At 36.9% G+C, this 16,414-nt stretch overlaps 1 protein-coding gene and 1 long non-coding RNA gene across 3 annotated transcripts; both read right to left on the minus strand.

The window, feature by feature from the left end:
- Positions 1-227: 227 nt before the first annotated feature.
- On the minus strand, positions 228-16,406 carry LOC110460059 (golgin-45-like). Of its 2 annotated transcripts, XM_021512770.1 has the most exons (8): positions 16,362-16,402; positions 15,521-15,577; positions 7,249-7,828; positions 6,374-6,450; positions 5,683-5,805; positions 4,340-4,468; positions 2,748-2,964; positions 228-1,352 (listed from the first exon to the last, which is right to left on the minus strand). In XM_021512770.1, exons 3-8 carry the CDS (start codon positions 7,810-7,812, stop codon positions 1,188-1,190), a joined length of 1,275 nt encoding a protein of 424 aa, XP_021368445.1. In that variant the 5' UTR covers positions 7,813-7,828; positions 15,521-15,577; positions 16,362-16,402; the 3' UTR covers positions 228-1,187. The 2 variants fall into 2 exon arrangements, with proteins under 2 accessions (XP_021368445.1, XP_021368450.1); XM_021512775.1 differs by lacking the exon at positions 15,521-15,577 and having other exon boundaries at positions 16,362-16,406.
- Positions 5,087-5,557, minus strand: LOC110460074. Its single transcript, XR_002463968.1, has 4 exons — positions 5,479-5,557; positions 5,319-5,442; positions 5,159-5,282; positions 5,087-5,122 (listed from the first exon to the last, which is right to left on the minus strand). It is a non-coding gene; the product is annotated as an uncharacterized LOC110460074 (long non-coding RNA).
- Positions 16,407-16,414: the final 8 nt, after the last annotated feature.

Genomic DNA, 16,414 nt, shown 5'->3' on the forward strand with positions numbered 1-16,414 from the left:
GCCTTATAGATCAGATGACATACCATTGTAAGGCCAGGCACGGTCTATCAAGATTTAAGCTGTTCTAAGCTAGGATGTTGTTTCTATCACAACATATTGGACAAAGTATCCCACTATTTGATCCCCAACCCAAAACTGATTTTGAGAACTGATGACATTCTCAAAGTTGAGATCCTTTATGATACCTGTGATTGCTTCAAGCATTGTGTTGATGGCCCAGTGTGGCACTTACAGGTTGCTTAAAGCATTGGGTTGGTGGCCCAGTGAGGCACTTACAGGTTGCTTCAAGCCTTGTTTTGATGGCCCAGTGTGGCCCTTACAGGTTGCTTCAAGCATTGTGTTGATGGCCCAGTGTGACACTTACAGGTTGCTTCAAGCATTGTTTTGATGGCCCAGTGTGGCACTTACAGGTTGCTTCAAGCATTGTGTTGATGGCCCATTGAGGCACTTACAGGTTGCTTCAAGCATTGTGTTGATGGCCCAGTGTGACACTTGCAGGTTGATTCAAGCATTGTGTTGATGGCCAAGTGCAACACTTGCAGGTTGCTTCAAGCATTGTGTTGATGGCCAAGTGAGGCACTTACAGGTTGCTTCAAGCATTGTGTTGATGGCCCAGTGAGGCACCACATGTATATCTAAGGACACGGAGGATATAGTAAGGTGGTCATACACAGTTTGGGTCATTAGAGGACAACTTGGTTCCTACACAACTTGGACGACACGGACATGCTATTCCTAGTCACTCATTTTTTTTTATACCATAGACAGAACTTGGATATTGAAAAAAAAAGTCTGGGCGATCAGGCCATAAAGACATTATCCTTAGTATTACATTGTTAAATTCTCTGGAGCATGCATTAGCCCATTAATACAGCGTAAAAGATGAGCCCTTCTCCTCCTGATCTGTATCCAGATCATCAGTTTTATACTGTAACATAAAACTGTATATCACATAAACAACTATTCTATGAATCCCCAACTGAGAACACTGTTGAAGTTGAAATTTTTTCCATGCTTTGACTCTTAAAATCGTTCACAATGCTGTCATTTGTATCTATGGTAATGCTGGTGGCCATTTTGTGGCCAGTATGTTTGTGTGTGCTTATTAACATCGCATATTTTCTGAGAAACTACTGGAAACATCCACATCATAAAATTTCCACTTTTGAAACAAAGATTCCGTGTTGTTATATAGCAAACATCTCGCCCTGACACTGGACACAACAATTCAGAGTGAGGTTGTCGAAGCGGGTGAAGGGATGGAAGCGATCAATCACGTTGATGGACGGGTCACGGAGAGCGATGGACATTTGTTTTTGAACGTCTTCTGGGTCAATCTTCTTGGACAGTAACTGTAAATCAACATCACAAATATCAGAAAGTTTCTTCTAGCCTCGAGTGATCAGTAACCGAAAGTAGGACACTACTGATGTTAGTATTGTTTCTGTCTAGCCTCGAGTGATAGGTAACTGAAAGTATGACGCTACTGATGTTAGTATTGTTTCTGTCTAGCCTCGAGTGATAGGTAACCTAAAGTATGACACTACTGATGTAAGTATTGTTTCTGTCTAGCCTCGAGTGATAGGTAACCGGAAGTATGACACTACTGATGTTAGTATTGTTTCTGTTTAGCCTCGAGTGATAGGTAACCGAAAGTATGACACTATTGATGTTAGTATTGTTTCTGTCTAGCCTCGAGGGATAGATAACAGAAAGCATGACACTACTGATGTTAGTATTGTTTCTGTCTAGACTCGAGTGATAGGTAACAGAAAGTATGACACTACTGATGTTAGTATCGTTTCTGTCTAGCCTCGAGTGATAGGTAACAGAAGGTATGACACTACTGATGTTAGTATTGTTTCTGTTTAGCCTCGAGTGATAGGTAACCGAAAGTATGACACTCCTGATGTAAGTATTGTTTCTGTCTAGCCTCGAGTGATAGGTAACCGGAAGTATGACACTACTGATGTTAGTATTGTTTCTGTTTAGCCTCGAGTGATAGGTAACCGAAAGTATGACACTCCTGATGTAAGTATTGTTTCTGTCTAGCCTCGAGTGATCGGTAACAGAAAGTATGACACTACTGATGTTAGTATCGTTTCTGTCTAGCCTCGAGTGATAGGTAACAGAAACTATGACACTACTGATGTTAGTATTGTTTCTGTCTAGCCTCGAGTGATAGATAACAGAAAGTATGACACTATTGATGTTAGTATTGTTTCTGTCAATGCTAATCAACACATATTATCTTTACGTTGAACATCCTTTAATGGACACTTCATTTCAATGATAATTTCTTGAGTAATATTTTTTCAGAATGAACCATGCTTTAACATCCTAATGAGGTCCCTGTTAATTACCTTGGCTTTAAAAATAGGTAATTTCTTTAAGACTACAAGAGTTATTTCCCTTGACTAACAGTGCTACATTGTATACAAGTCAAACACCACATTCCAAATGATGCTGTTTTCAGATGAGCTTCAACATTGACCTTCAAGCCTTCAAGGACATAAAAGTTGACAAACCTGTCGCATCAAAGGAAAAGGCTCCTCAAACGTTGTTGAAGCAATAAAACAAATCTATGTCATAATAATACTTTCAGTCAAATATTTTTATAATTATATTCGGCTATTTAAGACTTTGAGGCTGGTTCACACCATTAAGTTATAACCTGTTCTTAGCAGATATCTTCATCTCTGTTTTATTTCAACAAAAGGCCCACAGGGCTTGTTTTGCATACAAACCTCATTTGCACGTGACTCAGCCAGAGTGAGGCTGTCCGTCCACTGGTCAATGTTGACAACAGAGTCCAGAGCAACATGACTGGGCAGCAGTCTATATCGGATGGCCTCCGTCAGTCGCTGGTTCACACGAGCAAGGTCAAGGCTGTTGGTAGAGGCCACACCCATTGACTTCTGGGAGTTCAGGGGGTCAAATGCTGACCTTACCTGCTGGAGTATCCTGTGACATAGACGATAATTAGGTCAAGGTTAATGATCTATGACACAGATTTCCCCCAAAAAATGTTGAGAATTCAGTTTATACGAATAATCCTAAATTGACAACAGGGATATCAAGTCATTTTTCAAATAATAAGCCCTATTTGAAGAATTTTTGTTTTTTTCTTCCATATTTCAAGCAGATTTGCTGTCAATATTTATAGAAGATGACAATCTGATAAGTCTAAATAGAGATATTATCCCTTTCACCACTGTAGACCATAATGGACTCATCAATATCAATGCATGGTAGAGTCTACTAAAGTTATATAGGGGTGAAAGGGTTATAGTTCTTTTTCTGCTACAACATCATATACATTGTCCCTCTGACTTCATTAAGTTCTAGTATCATCACCATATGCCACAAGACAGCTTCATTCATAATATATCTGGGTGCATCTTGGTTGTTACCAGGACAAAGGGAGATAACTTAAGGATTAATCTTAGGTAGTGCAATGCTGAGCCGAGGTCCAGAAATGAACAGGTTAAAAAATGGTCCTATAGGCTATAAGCACCCATCATTTGAGGGCATAACTACCATACTAGTACATGATACTGAACTACATGTTACTTAACCCATTCAACCCTATGTAACTTTAGTAGACTCTACCATGCATTGATCTGGATGAGTCCATTATGGTCTACAGTGGTGAAAGGGTTAATGGTTATGAAAACTGTTCTAGGAAAAAACCCAGTTCTGACAGAACAAGCATGCATTTGTACAATATAAAGTATACTTGAACTTAAACATTGTATTTTTCAATTACCACTTTCTGCAACGAAACACACCGAAGTCAGATTTCTGATATATAACCTCAGTAATAACACCCTTATGTACTTTGATGTCAGATTAGACAGCAAATAGTAGGTGAAAACACTTTCTTGGTAATGTAATACAAACAGTCTTATATTAAATCAATTTCCATTTTATACAAGATTCATAAATTATACAGATGTGTTATTTGTATATGAACATTCTGTACAGGGTTAGACACTAAACGTTTTTCTCGGTAGTCAACAGGACTTGTTGAATAGATTATTTACTAGTCCTTCGGCAATGTAACTAGTCCAATATTTCCTTAATTAAACATTGCAATTTGGGGAAAATTTTGACAATTACCTTGCATTACATCTTATTTTAAGCAATTTTCTAAATTTTAAAGAGGAATTTTCTGATTTAATAATAATATTTTTCACCAGTCCAAAGGACCAGGTAGGTTAGGTAATTTACTAGTCCTTGCTGAAATCTATTAGTCCAGGACTAGCGTTAATGTCGACCCCTGCTGTACGCTGGAGAAATTAAAGGAAGCATTGTAACGACAATTAACACCACTCACTTATAGGTTTCCATCAGGTTTGAGCGTATCTCGTGGCGTTCAGTTAACATCTGTTGGAGAGCGCTTTGCGACTCCTGACACACTATAGACAGGTAGGCTTTGGATGAGGCCAGCTCATCAATCATCACCCTGGTAACCAAAGGTCAGAGGTTAAAGTGGCATTGTAAATGATAAATCTAAACGATTCATAATATAAGGATAATACCAACGATAACAAATCTCAAAATACAGGAATTGTATCCCTAAATCTGATTTTCACAGCATCTGACATCCAAAATCATTCTAAGAAACCCCAAAGTTAGGTATGTTTGACACCACATCACAAGTCGCGTACTGTGTACACTCTGACAGTATATAAAGTGTTTTTAAAGCCGGTATATAGATGGACCAGTTAAATTTCTTGTTACATCACAAAAGATAAATGGTTACTGCATACGTATACTGGGAAACACTCGCCCAGCCAAAATTTTGCCCCCCCCACACACACACACTCTAAAACTACGCTCAATATTTTTTTCTATATTTAGATTATGAGCATATAACCTAATTTTTGTAATCTCTTTCAAATATTCCCTAGATAATGGTGATAATTAACTGTATTGAGACAATCTTGGTAAAATGATACCTGTGATCATTTACTATACTGTGACAACCCTGATAGGATGATACCTGTGATATTGTGACAACCCTGATAGGATGATACCTGTGATACTTTACTATATTGTGACAACCCCGATACCTGTGATACTTTACTATACTGTGACAACCCTGATAGGATGATACCTGTGATACTTTACTATACTATGACAACCCTGATACCTGTGATACTTTACTATATTGTGACAACCCTGATAGGATGATACCTGTGATACTTTACTATATTGTGACAACCCTGATACCTGTGATACTTTACTATACTGTGACAACCCTGATAGGATGATACCTGTGATACTTTACTATATTGTGACAACCCTGATACCTGTGATACTTTACTATATTGTGACAACCCTGATAGGATGATACCTGTGATACTTTACTATATTGTGACAACCCTGATACCTGTGATACTTTACTATACTGTGACAACCCTGATAGGATGATACCTGTGATACTTTACTATACTATGACAACCCTGATACCTGTGATACTTTACTATATTGTGACAACCCTGATAGGATGATACCTGTGATACTTTACTATATTGTGACAACCCTGATACCTGTGATACTTTACTATATGGTGACAACCCTGATACCTGTAATACTTTACTGTATTGAGACAACCCTGGTAAAATGATACCTGTGATAATTTACTATATTGTGACAACCCTGATAGGATGATACCTGCTGGCAAGGAACTTGCTCCTCCACATGTCAGCTTGTATGGACACTTTGTCTATGTGTTCGTAGTCCTCCGTACGCCTTTTGGCAAATGTTCCGATCTCGGTAGAAAGCTGGGCTCTGTCTCTAAAAAGTATGAATAATATGTACATTAATGAGTGAAGTAGGAACTTAAAAACAAGACACCTATAGGGGCCATATTAGCTCACCTGGAATTTTACATTAAGTTTTATATTATATGGCAGTGGGGTGGGGATCTCAACTGTTTCAATGTTATGCAAGTCCCCAGAAATTAGGCCAGATCCCAAAGGGCTAATCCTAGTACAATGTAGCAAGTTAAAAGTATTCATTTCTTCATGCCTAGCAAATTGTATATATGTTTTTAGGATGAGACCACAAAGGTTTCCATGTTATGGCCCATAGAGTAAGTCTCCAAGGTGGAACTAGACCCCCAGGCAAGTCCTATTTACATGAGTGTTTTAATATTTTTCCTCAAAATAAAATATGCACAAGTCTGGACCAAAAGGAACCTACATATGAAATTTGAGAAAGGGACATTTATAACCATTCATGTCCTTGTCTTCCTTTCCTATTCAGCATAATATTAAGTCTCCTTTGATACATTCATCCAAGTCGAAAACTCTTTTACTTTATACAAAGTTTTACTGCATACATCAGCATGCTTGCACTGTACCTGGCAAGGTTTTCCACTCTAAACTGTAAGTCGTCTCCCACGGACGCCACCAGTAGTTTCTTCAGCTCCGAATTCACCTGAAGACCAAACAAATCACAACTATATATATATACCTAGTAGATAATATAAAATAAGTCCTTGCGAAGGAAAATATATACATATAATCAGAAAAACATTTAAAGTCCTTGTGATGGTTAAATATGAAGAAAAAAAAGACAATAGTTTCTATAACTTCCCTAGCGCTTTCTTCTCTTCAGGGGTTCATAGGAATGATTTAGTCACGTTGACAGGACAACAACTGTGTTGTGTTGTTGTCCTGTCAACGTGACTAAAGCATTCCTCTGATGAACCTCTCAAGAGAAGAAAGTGCTAGGGAAGTTAAAGAAACTCTTGTCTTTTATTTATACATATATAGTAATGTTAGACCCTCTAATATAACTAGACAGTGTAGCTGTAACTAGACAGTGTCCCTGTAACTAGACAGTGTAGCTGTATCACATGTATACTTGTATTGTTATACAGCTCTGTGTTTGCAGGACAGGGACTGTTACTGGCAGGTGTTGTTAAATGTGTTTTGGTGTTGGACTCAGGCCATTGTTCCCCGGCCCCAGCACCACAATTACCATATATATAAAATATCAATCCTTGAACAGAGCTGAAAATGCAACTTCCCCTTAATTCATTAGAACAAGGCTTTTGCATGTTTTTGAAAAGAAAAGTTGTTTTTAATTATACATCTTCCACATATATTCATATTGTACATATCATGTATATAGCCGAAGAATTAAATACTGATAAACATACTCCGAAACAAAACACATGTACAAATCTCATATACCTATACATACATGTAGGTATATTATATAAATACATACTTGAAACTGCACATCCAGTTGTCTTTTCATATTCTCCATTTCTTTCTTCAGTCTTTCATTTTCGTCTTGTAATTCCCCGTTTTGGTTTTGTAAGGAGACTATCTGACTCCCCAGGGGGTCAGGGAAGGGTAAACACTCAAGGGATGGGAACTTTGTCATCAGGGGCATGTTACGATTTACGTTACTGGCGGTCTGTATCGATGTCGGGCCAGCAGTGACAGCAGCCCCAGGTAGAGGATCTACCTTACTGACCGGTCTGGAGTTAGGTGCAGCCGTACTGGTTGGTTCCACCTTCTCTTTACTCTGGTTCACCAGCTCTGGATTGGGGAGGCTCGGCGTTGACACCACTACAGCTGTGGGCTTTTTGGTTTGAAAACTGTATTTTGGCATTGCTTGTCGCAGTAAAACTGTCCCCTTACTATCCAGACTGGTCTGAGATGGGGTCCTGACCACCCGTTTTGTCCGCAGTGGAGGGTTGGTGTTGGACGTTGTGGAGGACTCAATCTGTACCCGTGGTTTAGGTAGCAGTTTGTCCCCAGTTGGCAGTGTATACGTAGACGCCATGCCTGTTTTACAGTTTCTGAAACAAAGAAAAAAAATTGTGTTCAATTTACTAAGACAGGGTTTAGAAATCCTGTTACCTTCAGTTAATATGTTCCCTTTATATAGATAAAAGGTTGCTGGACTACTAGTTGGGGCAAATTCAAGATGATCAGTTTTTTCAGTCACCTGAAAACTCTGACTAGATGGAAGAACTGTATTATACAAAATGTATATACTGTATACCAGGTTAGTTATATGCGTGAAAGAAATATTGCAAATAAATTCAAAATCTAAATTTTCCATTTGAAATTCCAAATTTGTATTCCAATACTAATGCTAACAGGTACTTCTTGTAAGTATGGGGTATACTGTACATTGATGTCATGACAGTAAATAACCAAAACTTTGCATTTATTTTTTGCAACTCCATCAAATGTAATGTACATACGAATAAAGCAAAAGTTAGAAACTTTTCAAACTACCTGATATATAGTATATATATATATATATATATTGATTTGAGCAGATGGCTGGATACCATGTAACAGCACTCATCTATATAATTATACTAGATATGATATATTACTCCAGTGTATGAACAGATTATATCATATATATATATTAAGTCAGTGAGATACTAAAAGGATCTAACAATATTGTTTGGTTGACGAACCGAAGGGGATGTGTACATTCTTTTTCATATCACCAGTTTTTGGACAGTGTTGGTGTTGATACAGATGTCATCCCAACATCAAATTTTAACCATTTTTTTTTTAAATCATGGCAAAACATTTATGTTTGTATATATGATAACAATATATATATTATGCATCACCTTACTCTTAAAACATGCAATTCAAGCACTAACACAACAACCGAATTATTTCATCATCAGTGCATTCTCAGCAGCTGTAGCCAGATCTATCCATATTACAGTATCTACTTCGTGTATATATTTATATATATATTAAATTAATACACCAACATGTATGTATGCTGATATATACAATACCAAACCAGTCAACAGAATAATGCGTATAGATTTAAGATTTCATGTTTTCTCATGTATATACAATTAATTTTACCAATGTACACACACCATGTGGATAATATATAAGTAAAGATATATTCAATCTATATCGTGGTGTTTTATACACTATATACTGGGAAATTCAGTCAAATATTTGCCCTAAATTCTCTGGTAAAAATCATATTCGTCCAGTTATATTTTGGAATGTTGTGAACTGCTATTTTAATTTATCCTGACAAATTCCCCGCGTAAGGAAGGATGAAAAAACAATAGTTAAACTAGACAAGAACATTTCCCAGCATACGGTTATATGACAGATGAAAAATGGTAGTGAGTAAGATCAGAAGAGTAAGAAGAAGGCAATTAAAAAGAGATTGTAATTGATAACAAAGGAGATGACCAGGACACACATGGTGGTAGGAACTCAAAGGGAATAGAGTGTGTGGGAATGTCTGTGAAGGGTTGGAGGACAATGGTGTGTGGATGTAGGTCCATAATGCATTGATAAGTTAATCGTGGTCCTTAGACAGGGGAAGGGTCATCAAAAGACTTCTAAAAGAGAAATGTAGCCCCGCCTCCTAGGGATGGAATTAGCCAATAGAATTAGAAGATTTAGTTAAGTAAAAGTAGTGTTTGATTGTCTTTATAATAGGTAGAGATCTAAGGTTGACAGAGTAGACGGAGAGAGTAGAAGGATAGAGCTGAAGGAGAGAGTCCAAGGACAGAGTCAGAGATAGACAGAGGTAGAATTACAGAGAAATCTTGGGAAGTGAGACTGAAGAGAACTAAAGGAGAAAGAATGGAGATGGAAACAGAAGGGAATGGATTGAACAATTAAGTTTCCATGTATAAGATATGAAGTTGGACTTAAATAAAGAAAGTGGAACTGACATAATGTGTCATCATTTGTAACTTTATTCCCAAGTGACCTAGCTAGGGTCCCAAATAACAATTAAGACCCTATATATATCTAGTGGTAACACAAATCGACCGGTGATAGTTACAAGGGTTAGCAAGGACAAAATAATATCATAATGAAGTGTAATGGTTTGGGAGACAAAGTATTACATTTTTTTTATCATAGGGCACATATTTGATTATTATTACACACAACACATACTTGATGAAAGGCTTATAATACTGACCTACATGAGTACCTTATACTATCACTAACAGACTGCCATGTTAAAAAAGGTTTGTAAACCAAATTCAATGCAAGTTTCCATAACAGTAACATGTTCAACATATAATCAACAGAAATTATTTTAGTTGAAAAAGTTCAAAAATCTAATTAGAAAGTAAACTCACAAATAGCAGAAATTTTTCCCAAATGTTTCACTCATGGAAGAGTCGTGTGGTCAGTTTTCTCCAAACATACGTCGTATATCTCTGATCAGAGGTACACCGTTATTTTCCCCCAAACATATGTTGTATATCCCTGATCAGAGGTTCACCGTTATTTCCTTGTGACAATCACATCCCACAGACAATACACTGTAGATGCCTATAAGGACTCCTACACCTATACATAGCTACAGGCTATATAGCTGGCTAGAGGATCATACCACTCTCTGGGACACAGAACGTGTACAATACTGGCTGACAGATGGAAACGGTATTTACTGCAGATCAAGGGTGATTTATTTTCCCAACCTAATATATATGCCTGTAGTTTATATTTGCAAATAACTTAATTTGAAATTGATAGAATACTAGTTTTGAAAATTACAACTATATATACCTGTAATGGAATTATAATAATTCTGTGCCTCACGATCGATAAAGGAGCGGACTGCTATGGAAATTTGACAACATCTACACTGTTAGAATTACATCCTAGCCCCATAATGGAATTATAAGATATATCACAATACAAATTTGCAAATGAGAGTAAATAAATAAACTTTATTTATTTTACAACAATTATGAAACAAGTTTTTACAATTTTTATTAATCACTCTTTTTGGCTCGGATATAAGCGTGCGGGGGTCTTAATGTGGGAGGAAACAAGAGTACCCGGAGAAAACCCATATGATCAGGCAGGTCAGACCCCATACCTTTTCACGTTTGACCGGGGAATTGAACCCTGGCCGCCTTGACGAAAGGCAAGTGCGCTATTTACTGTGCCACCCGACCACTCAAAAATGCAAATGAGTTCCTCTTAGATTTAATGCAAAAACTAATCTTTCACAAAAACAAAATGATTCAAGTTTTAGAGCTATAATAAAGAGCATGCTTTGCCAGTAAAGGACTTACAAAGCCAATCACTTATTTGTGTGTTTATACATAGCTAAGTGTATCATAATGAATTTTTTTATAAAATAGATTAAAATGATACAATTTATAGCTTTGAAATTTGTTTGAGAGAACGATAATATGAAAACAATAATAATTTTGTTGTTTTAGTTTCAAACAATATCTCATCTCCTAAAAGAGAATAAAACAATTTCTTTCTCTCCTAGCAATATCTTTGAGGTTTGGGAAAAGAATAAGACCTTATATTATGTATCTTCCTTCATGATTGTATCGGATGCAAAACAAACGTCTGGACTAATGTCAAATTTGGCTATGATGGTTTTCAATGCAAATTTTGTAGAGAATTTATTAAGAGGTGCTCAAATACTGTAACCAAGAGGCCTACAATTCTGCTAAGCCTGTTTACATCACATCACACATGGAGCTAAAAGACTTCATGTCAGTGCTAGTGGCAGGAGCTTTAATTTATTAAATAAAAGCAAGGTTATTAAAAATGCCGGCATAGGAGGACAACGGCTGGGGCCATACATAGACATAGATCCGTTGACTGGAGCCGCTGTGACCGCCTTTCCGCATCTGAGGAGCTGTACGACCTCGGGGTGTGACCTGGACGGGCCTATGACTTTTTAAATCTCAAAAGGGCCATTTATATAATTACCCCCTTGCGTCAGCAGGACATAGATTGAGTATAATAAATGTACACCCCCCTGACTCCTGACAATGGTGTGGCGACGTTGTGGATCCCCAGCAGTGATGCTTACATTGACATTCTCGAGTGTGACCCACATCTCTACAACATCACCCCACTGATCTGTTATTATTACAGGTAAATCTCAGGTGAGGTGATGATGATATGTGATTAAAGCCGACTTATACCTTAGCGTGTGACCCCTAGATCTGTATGTTATATAATTAATGAGATGTGGTTTACATACGTATGTAGAAATAGTTTATTTCACATGTTCTAAATTTGGTACTGGGACCATATTCATACACTACCAGGTTGTTTTTCCTAAATTGTTACTTAAACAGTTCACAGCTGGCAATATCCGAAAACACTCCTGATTTTATATAGGTCACTGAATAGTTGAATTGTCTATTCATAATTGCAAATCAATATTTTTAAGGCCAGATAAAATATCAATAGGTTCATTTCTGAAATGGCTCTCTTTCTATAAGAGACCAGGATGGTTAATGGTTGGTAGACAAAACCTTTTTTCTTTTGCAAAATTATTTTTACAATGGCTGCATTTCAGACTTTAACAGTACTTAATATCTTAATTTGCTTAATATCCTAATTCACTTGAAAAGAACAATTAGTGTGTGCACACATAGAAAAAGCATATATAGAGATGTTTTGGGCCTATAAAAAGTGATACTGTATTTTGTTATACATTGTATATGAAATAGCTAGAAACTATAGAACCTATAATTTACAAGGGGACAGGGCTACAAAATGTCTGCACTGGCATCAATGGATAATATTTTCAGACAGTTAGTTTTTTTAGTTCATCATCTGATGTTGCATATCCCTTAAACAATTTTTGTTAGTGCTATTTCTCAGAAACTACACTACAGTTTTTTTAGTTCACAATCTGATGATGGTCATGCTTGCTGGTGGTCTGTCATCTGTACGTCACCACACTTAAACAATTTTTGTTAGTGCTATTTCTCAGAAACTACACTATACAGTTATTTTAGTTCACAATCTGATGATTGTGGGCTATTAAAATCATGCTTGCTGGTGGTCTGTCATCGGTACGTCACCTGATCACACTTAAACAATTTTTGTGAGCGTTATTTTCTCAGAAATTACAGAAGGGATGTTTCTCAAATTTCACTTGAAAGTTCCCCATGGTCCCTACATGTAGGAATGCATATCAAATTTTGGGACTGATTGGAAAACCAAAATGGTAGCCTCTCAACTCCAGACAAACCAACATATTTTCTCTATTTGGCCTATATTGCTGTACAAAGAGGTACTTGTCCAGTGAGTTGTATCCATACTACAATCATAGGAATATAAAATAGTATATATCTATATATGTGTGACTGAGCCCCGGCCCAGAGGCCTGACCACTGGCTAACATGTACATATGGCATGTGTGTTACACGCTGTACTTATATGTGTTATATCTCTGTAGGAACAAGTCAGGTGTAAAAAGTGCAGATAATATTGTGTCCTGTTAAACGCTTCAGTGAGTCCTGTCACTGTTTAAGCTCTACATGTGCCATTGCCTACATATATATACATTGTCGCTAAGTACTGGGAATCTGTCACAGCGAGAGGAATGCTGTAGCCTCAAGCTGTACCTATATAGTTCTATTATTGTCTACAGTATATAGTGGATGACAAAGTTAGAATGTCTACACAAATAATGCCAATTGTGTGATCAGTTCACATATAGAAGGAAACAGGATTAGTCATCACATTTCTGGGATTCATGGCTGGGTCTTAACAGATATTGATACTTTCCTTGACAGCAGTCTGTGACGTTAACTTTTTTCCTCGCTAGTCATTTGGACTAGTGAACCCAGAATTTTAATAGTCCAACAATGAATTTGCTAGTCCAAATGACAGACTGGTCTTTTTACAGCATGAAGTGTAAATTGTGATCTAAGTTGGAAAATTATTAGAAATCAAAACAAAATAAATCTGTGTAACTACAAAACATTTGCTTACACTCGTTGTCAAATTCTAACCAAGTTCTGTTTTTCTTCCACTCCGGCCTTATGGACCTTATGCGATTCTTTTCATAATTTTGCTTTCGTGATAGCTAGCTAGCATCTTTTTCTGTAGATGTTCACGGACAGGCTTAGCTGGATTTGAACATTTCCTCCAGCTTAACAACATCGCCATGGTTGGTTTCACGTGGTTATAAACCGGAAGTAATGTTCGATAACTACTAAAATCCGGAACCCAGTCTGGCAAATCGAAACGCTTCAATTTCGAACGCTTCGACGAATACCGTATTTTACAATAGGATTAAAACTTGTGACAAGCTTTATTATGCAAAATGTATACAATTAATAATATTTCCATTATTTTGGGGGAAAATTGCCACTAGTCCAATCGGACTAGTTAAATATTTTCAATACTAGTCCAGACTTAAATTTACTAGTCGTGGGCATCGGACTAGTGCCTAACGTCGCAGACTGCTTGACAGTGTGACCAAGTACTGAAACAAATTTTTGGAGACTCTTAAAAGATTTTTTTTTTTTTTTATTAAAATACATCTATATTAACTGCCATATACAGTCAACCATATCAAGATATAACATTTAATGTTACTGTGAGATTTATCTAGGAATTATATATACTCAATAAAACATGTCTTTCAATATAAAAAAAATGATGACAAGTTTATTATTGATTCACATGCAACTTAGTAGTTCAAGGCAGGTAACTCTTAACACAAGTGGCATACATTATCACCAATGACTCAAGATCATTATCATCTTATTTTATCATATAACAGGTGCATACTTGCCAACTTTTTGAAATTCCAATAGTGAAGATTTTGTAAAATTAAACCATAAATAAAATGTCTGTCTTTATACCCAATGAACAGAGAAAAAGTAACCCTTTAATATTATATATCATCGGATATCAGAAAATCGAAATGGTTTAGCAAATTCACTGGATGTTAATACTAAACTGAAGGGTCTAAATTAAAATCGGGACTCTCCCTCCCAAATAGGGAGAGTTGGCAAGTCTGTATGTGTACAGTATAATCATTTTATACCTGTTTTTGTTTGTTTGTTTTTGTTTGTGATAGGTAATTATATAAAGCAGTTTCTATTGATACGTCAGATTCCAAGGAGATGATACAAACATCGTTTTCAATATCTTGGCCCTTTTAACTGCAGTCTTTCATGGCGATCAATCGCAAGTACACAGAACAACCCCTAATGAATTTAAGTTTGATATATTAGAATCTAATTGTCACTACATCACATTATTTCTAATAACTATCAAGATGACTAGCCTCTATAGTGTGTTGGCCATTTAATCTAAACATGGAGTTTTGTTGAGATTGGTCGGATGATAAGTTAGGGCTAATGTGTTAAATTAAGAACAATATAAAATAATACTCCAAACTCATACTAGAAAAAAGAAACAAGTACTGACCAGACTAAGAATCGAACCTCAACCTCCAAGCTCTAGACGAACGCTGTAACCTAGCTATTGTGCTACCATGGCCAGGTCAAAGATGATTGACTCAGTCCAGTAATGATACATTCCTTCCTTCAACAAAGTGTTCAGCCCCTGAAGACACACAGGACCTATATAGCTTTCCTGTTTTCTGTGGGTATTTTATTTGGAGGCTAAATTGTTAAATGTACTAAGAAAGGAAACAAATAAGTTTAAGCAACAGCCAGAACATGATTCGAACCATGGACCTCCAAACTTTAGACAATAAAAGGCTATAATTGAGCTACCTGGTTGCCGGCAAGTTCTGCTACTCTCTAGTTCCAAACTTTATCATGACCACCTCCCTGTCAAATGTAAACCAAGAACAGTGATCAGGTTATATATACTGTCTAGATTTATCAGATTATGTAGTAGGCTAAGCAAAAAAATCACCGGCCATGCAATGTCACACTCACTGTCAGACCATAGGCATATCGCGCGCGATTATAATGTCACAATTTGGATTACTCCTATAATATAAGAGGCCGCTGGCCATGGTCGGCCTTCTTTTTATCAGATATGATTTTGCCGATTGCGACGGCGCCTGTCAAAAGTATCTTGCCGTATACATATAAACCTCTAACATTGTTGAAGTAAATTTGGATTGGCAAGATTAGCCGAGATATTGGACCAGGCTTGGACACAAAAGTTTGAAATTATGACTGTAAATTGAAATAAAAATCATATAACACAATAAGGGTATCATCACTACTTCAAACAATAATATACTTCAAAACGCCGACAGAACACCGGCTTCCGTCCGTGAGATGAAACCCGCATGGATGGAATCATGTAGGCGAAAAACCGGTAAATCAATCAATCAATCACTTCAAACACAAACACCTTTGGTTTGGAGGAGAAGGGGGAGAAGAGGAGAAGGGGGATGGGGGATCCCGGAGGAGGCTAAAAAAAAAATAAAGACGATAATTTTGAGTCCTGTTTGTTTCCTTTGACAATGCGTTCATTGTGTTGCGGCCAAAGCACGACAATGAGATAGAAAATTGGTTGTCACAGGAACGATGTTAGATTCTATGAAACTGACATAAAACATGTAAATATAACGGAAACATAAATAAGTAAGATTCTTACCGAACTCTTGACTCTCACTTCCTGCTTTCTGGCCTCGTTTTGATATGGAAAGG

Source organism: Mizuhopecten yessoensis, unplaced genomic scaffold (assembly GCF_002113885.1).
Source record: "Mizuhopecten yessoensis strain PY_sf001 unplaced genomic scaffold, ASM211388v2 scaffold1321, whole genome shotgun sequence".
In the NCBI taxonomy this organism is placed as follows: domain Eukaryota; kingdom Metazoa; phylum Mollusca; class Bivalvia; order Pectinida; family Pectinidae; genus Mizuhopecten; species Mizuhopecten yessoensis.

Coding starts and splice junctions, on each gene's coding strand:
- LOC110460059 (XM_021512775.1), bottom strand. CDS start 7,812: ATGGCGTCTACGTATACACTGCCAACTGGGGACAAACTGCTACCTAAA. Junction 6,451..7,248: donor AACTGGATGTGCAGTTTCAA/GTATGTATTTAT, acceptor TTTGGTCTTCAG/GTGAATTCGGAGCTGAAGAA. Junction 2,965..4,339: donor AACCTGATGGAAACCTATAA/GTGAGTGGTGTT, acceptor TCTATGTCACAG/GATACTCCAGCAGGTAAGGT.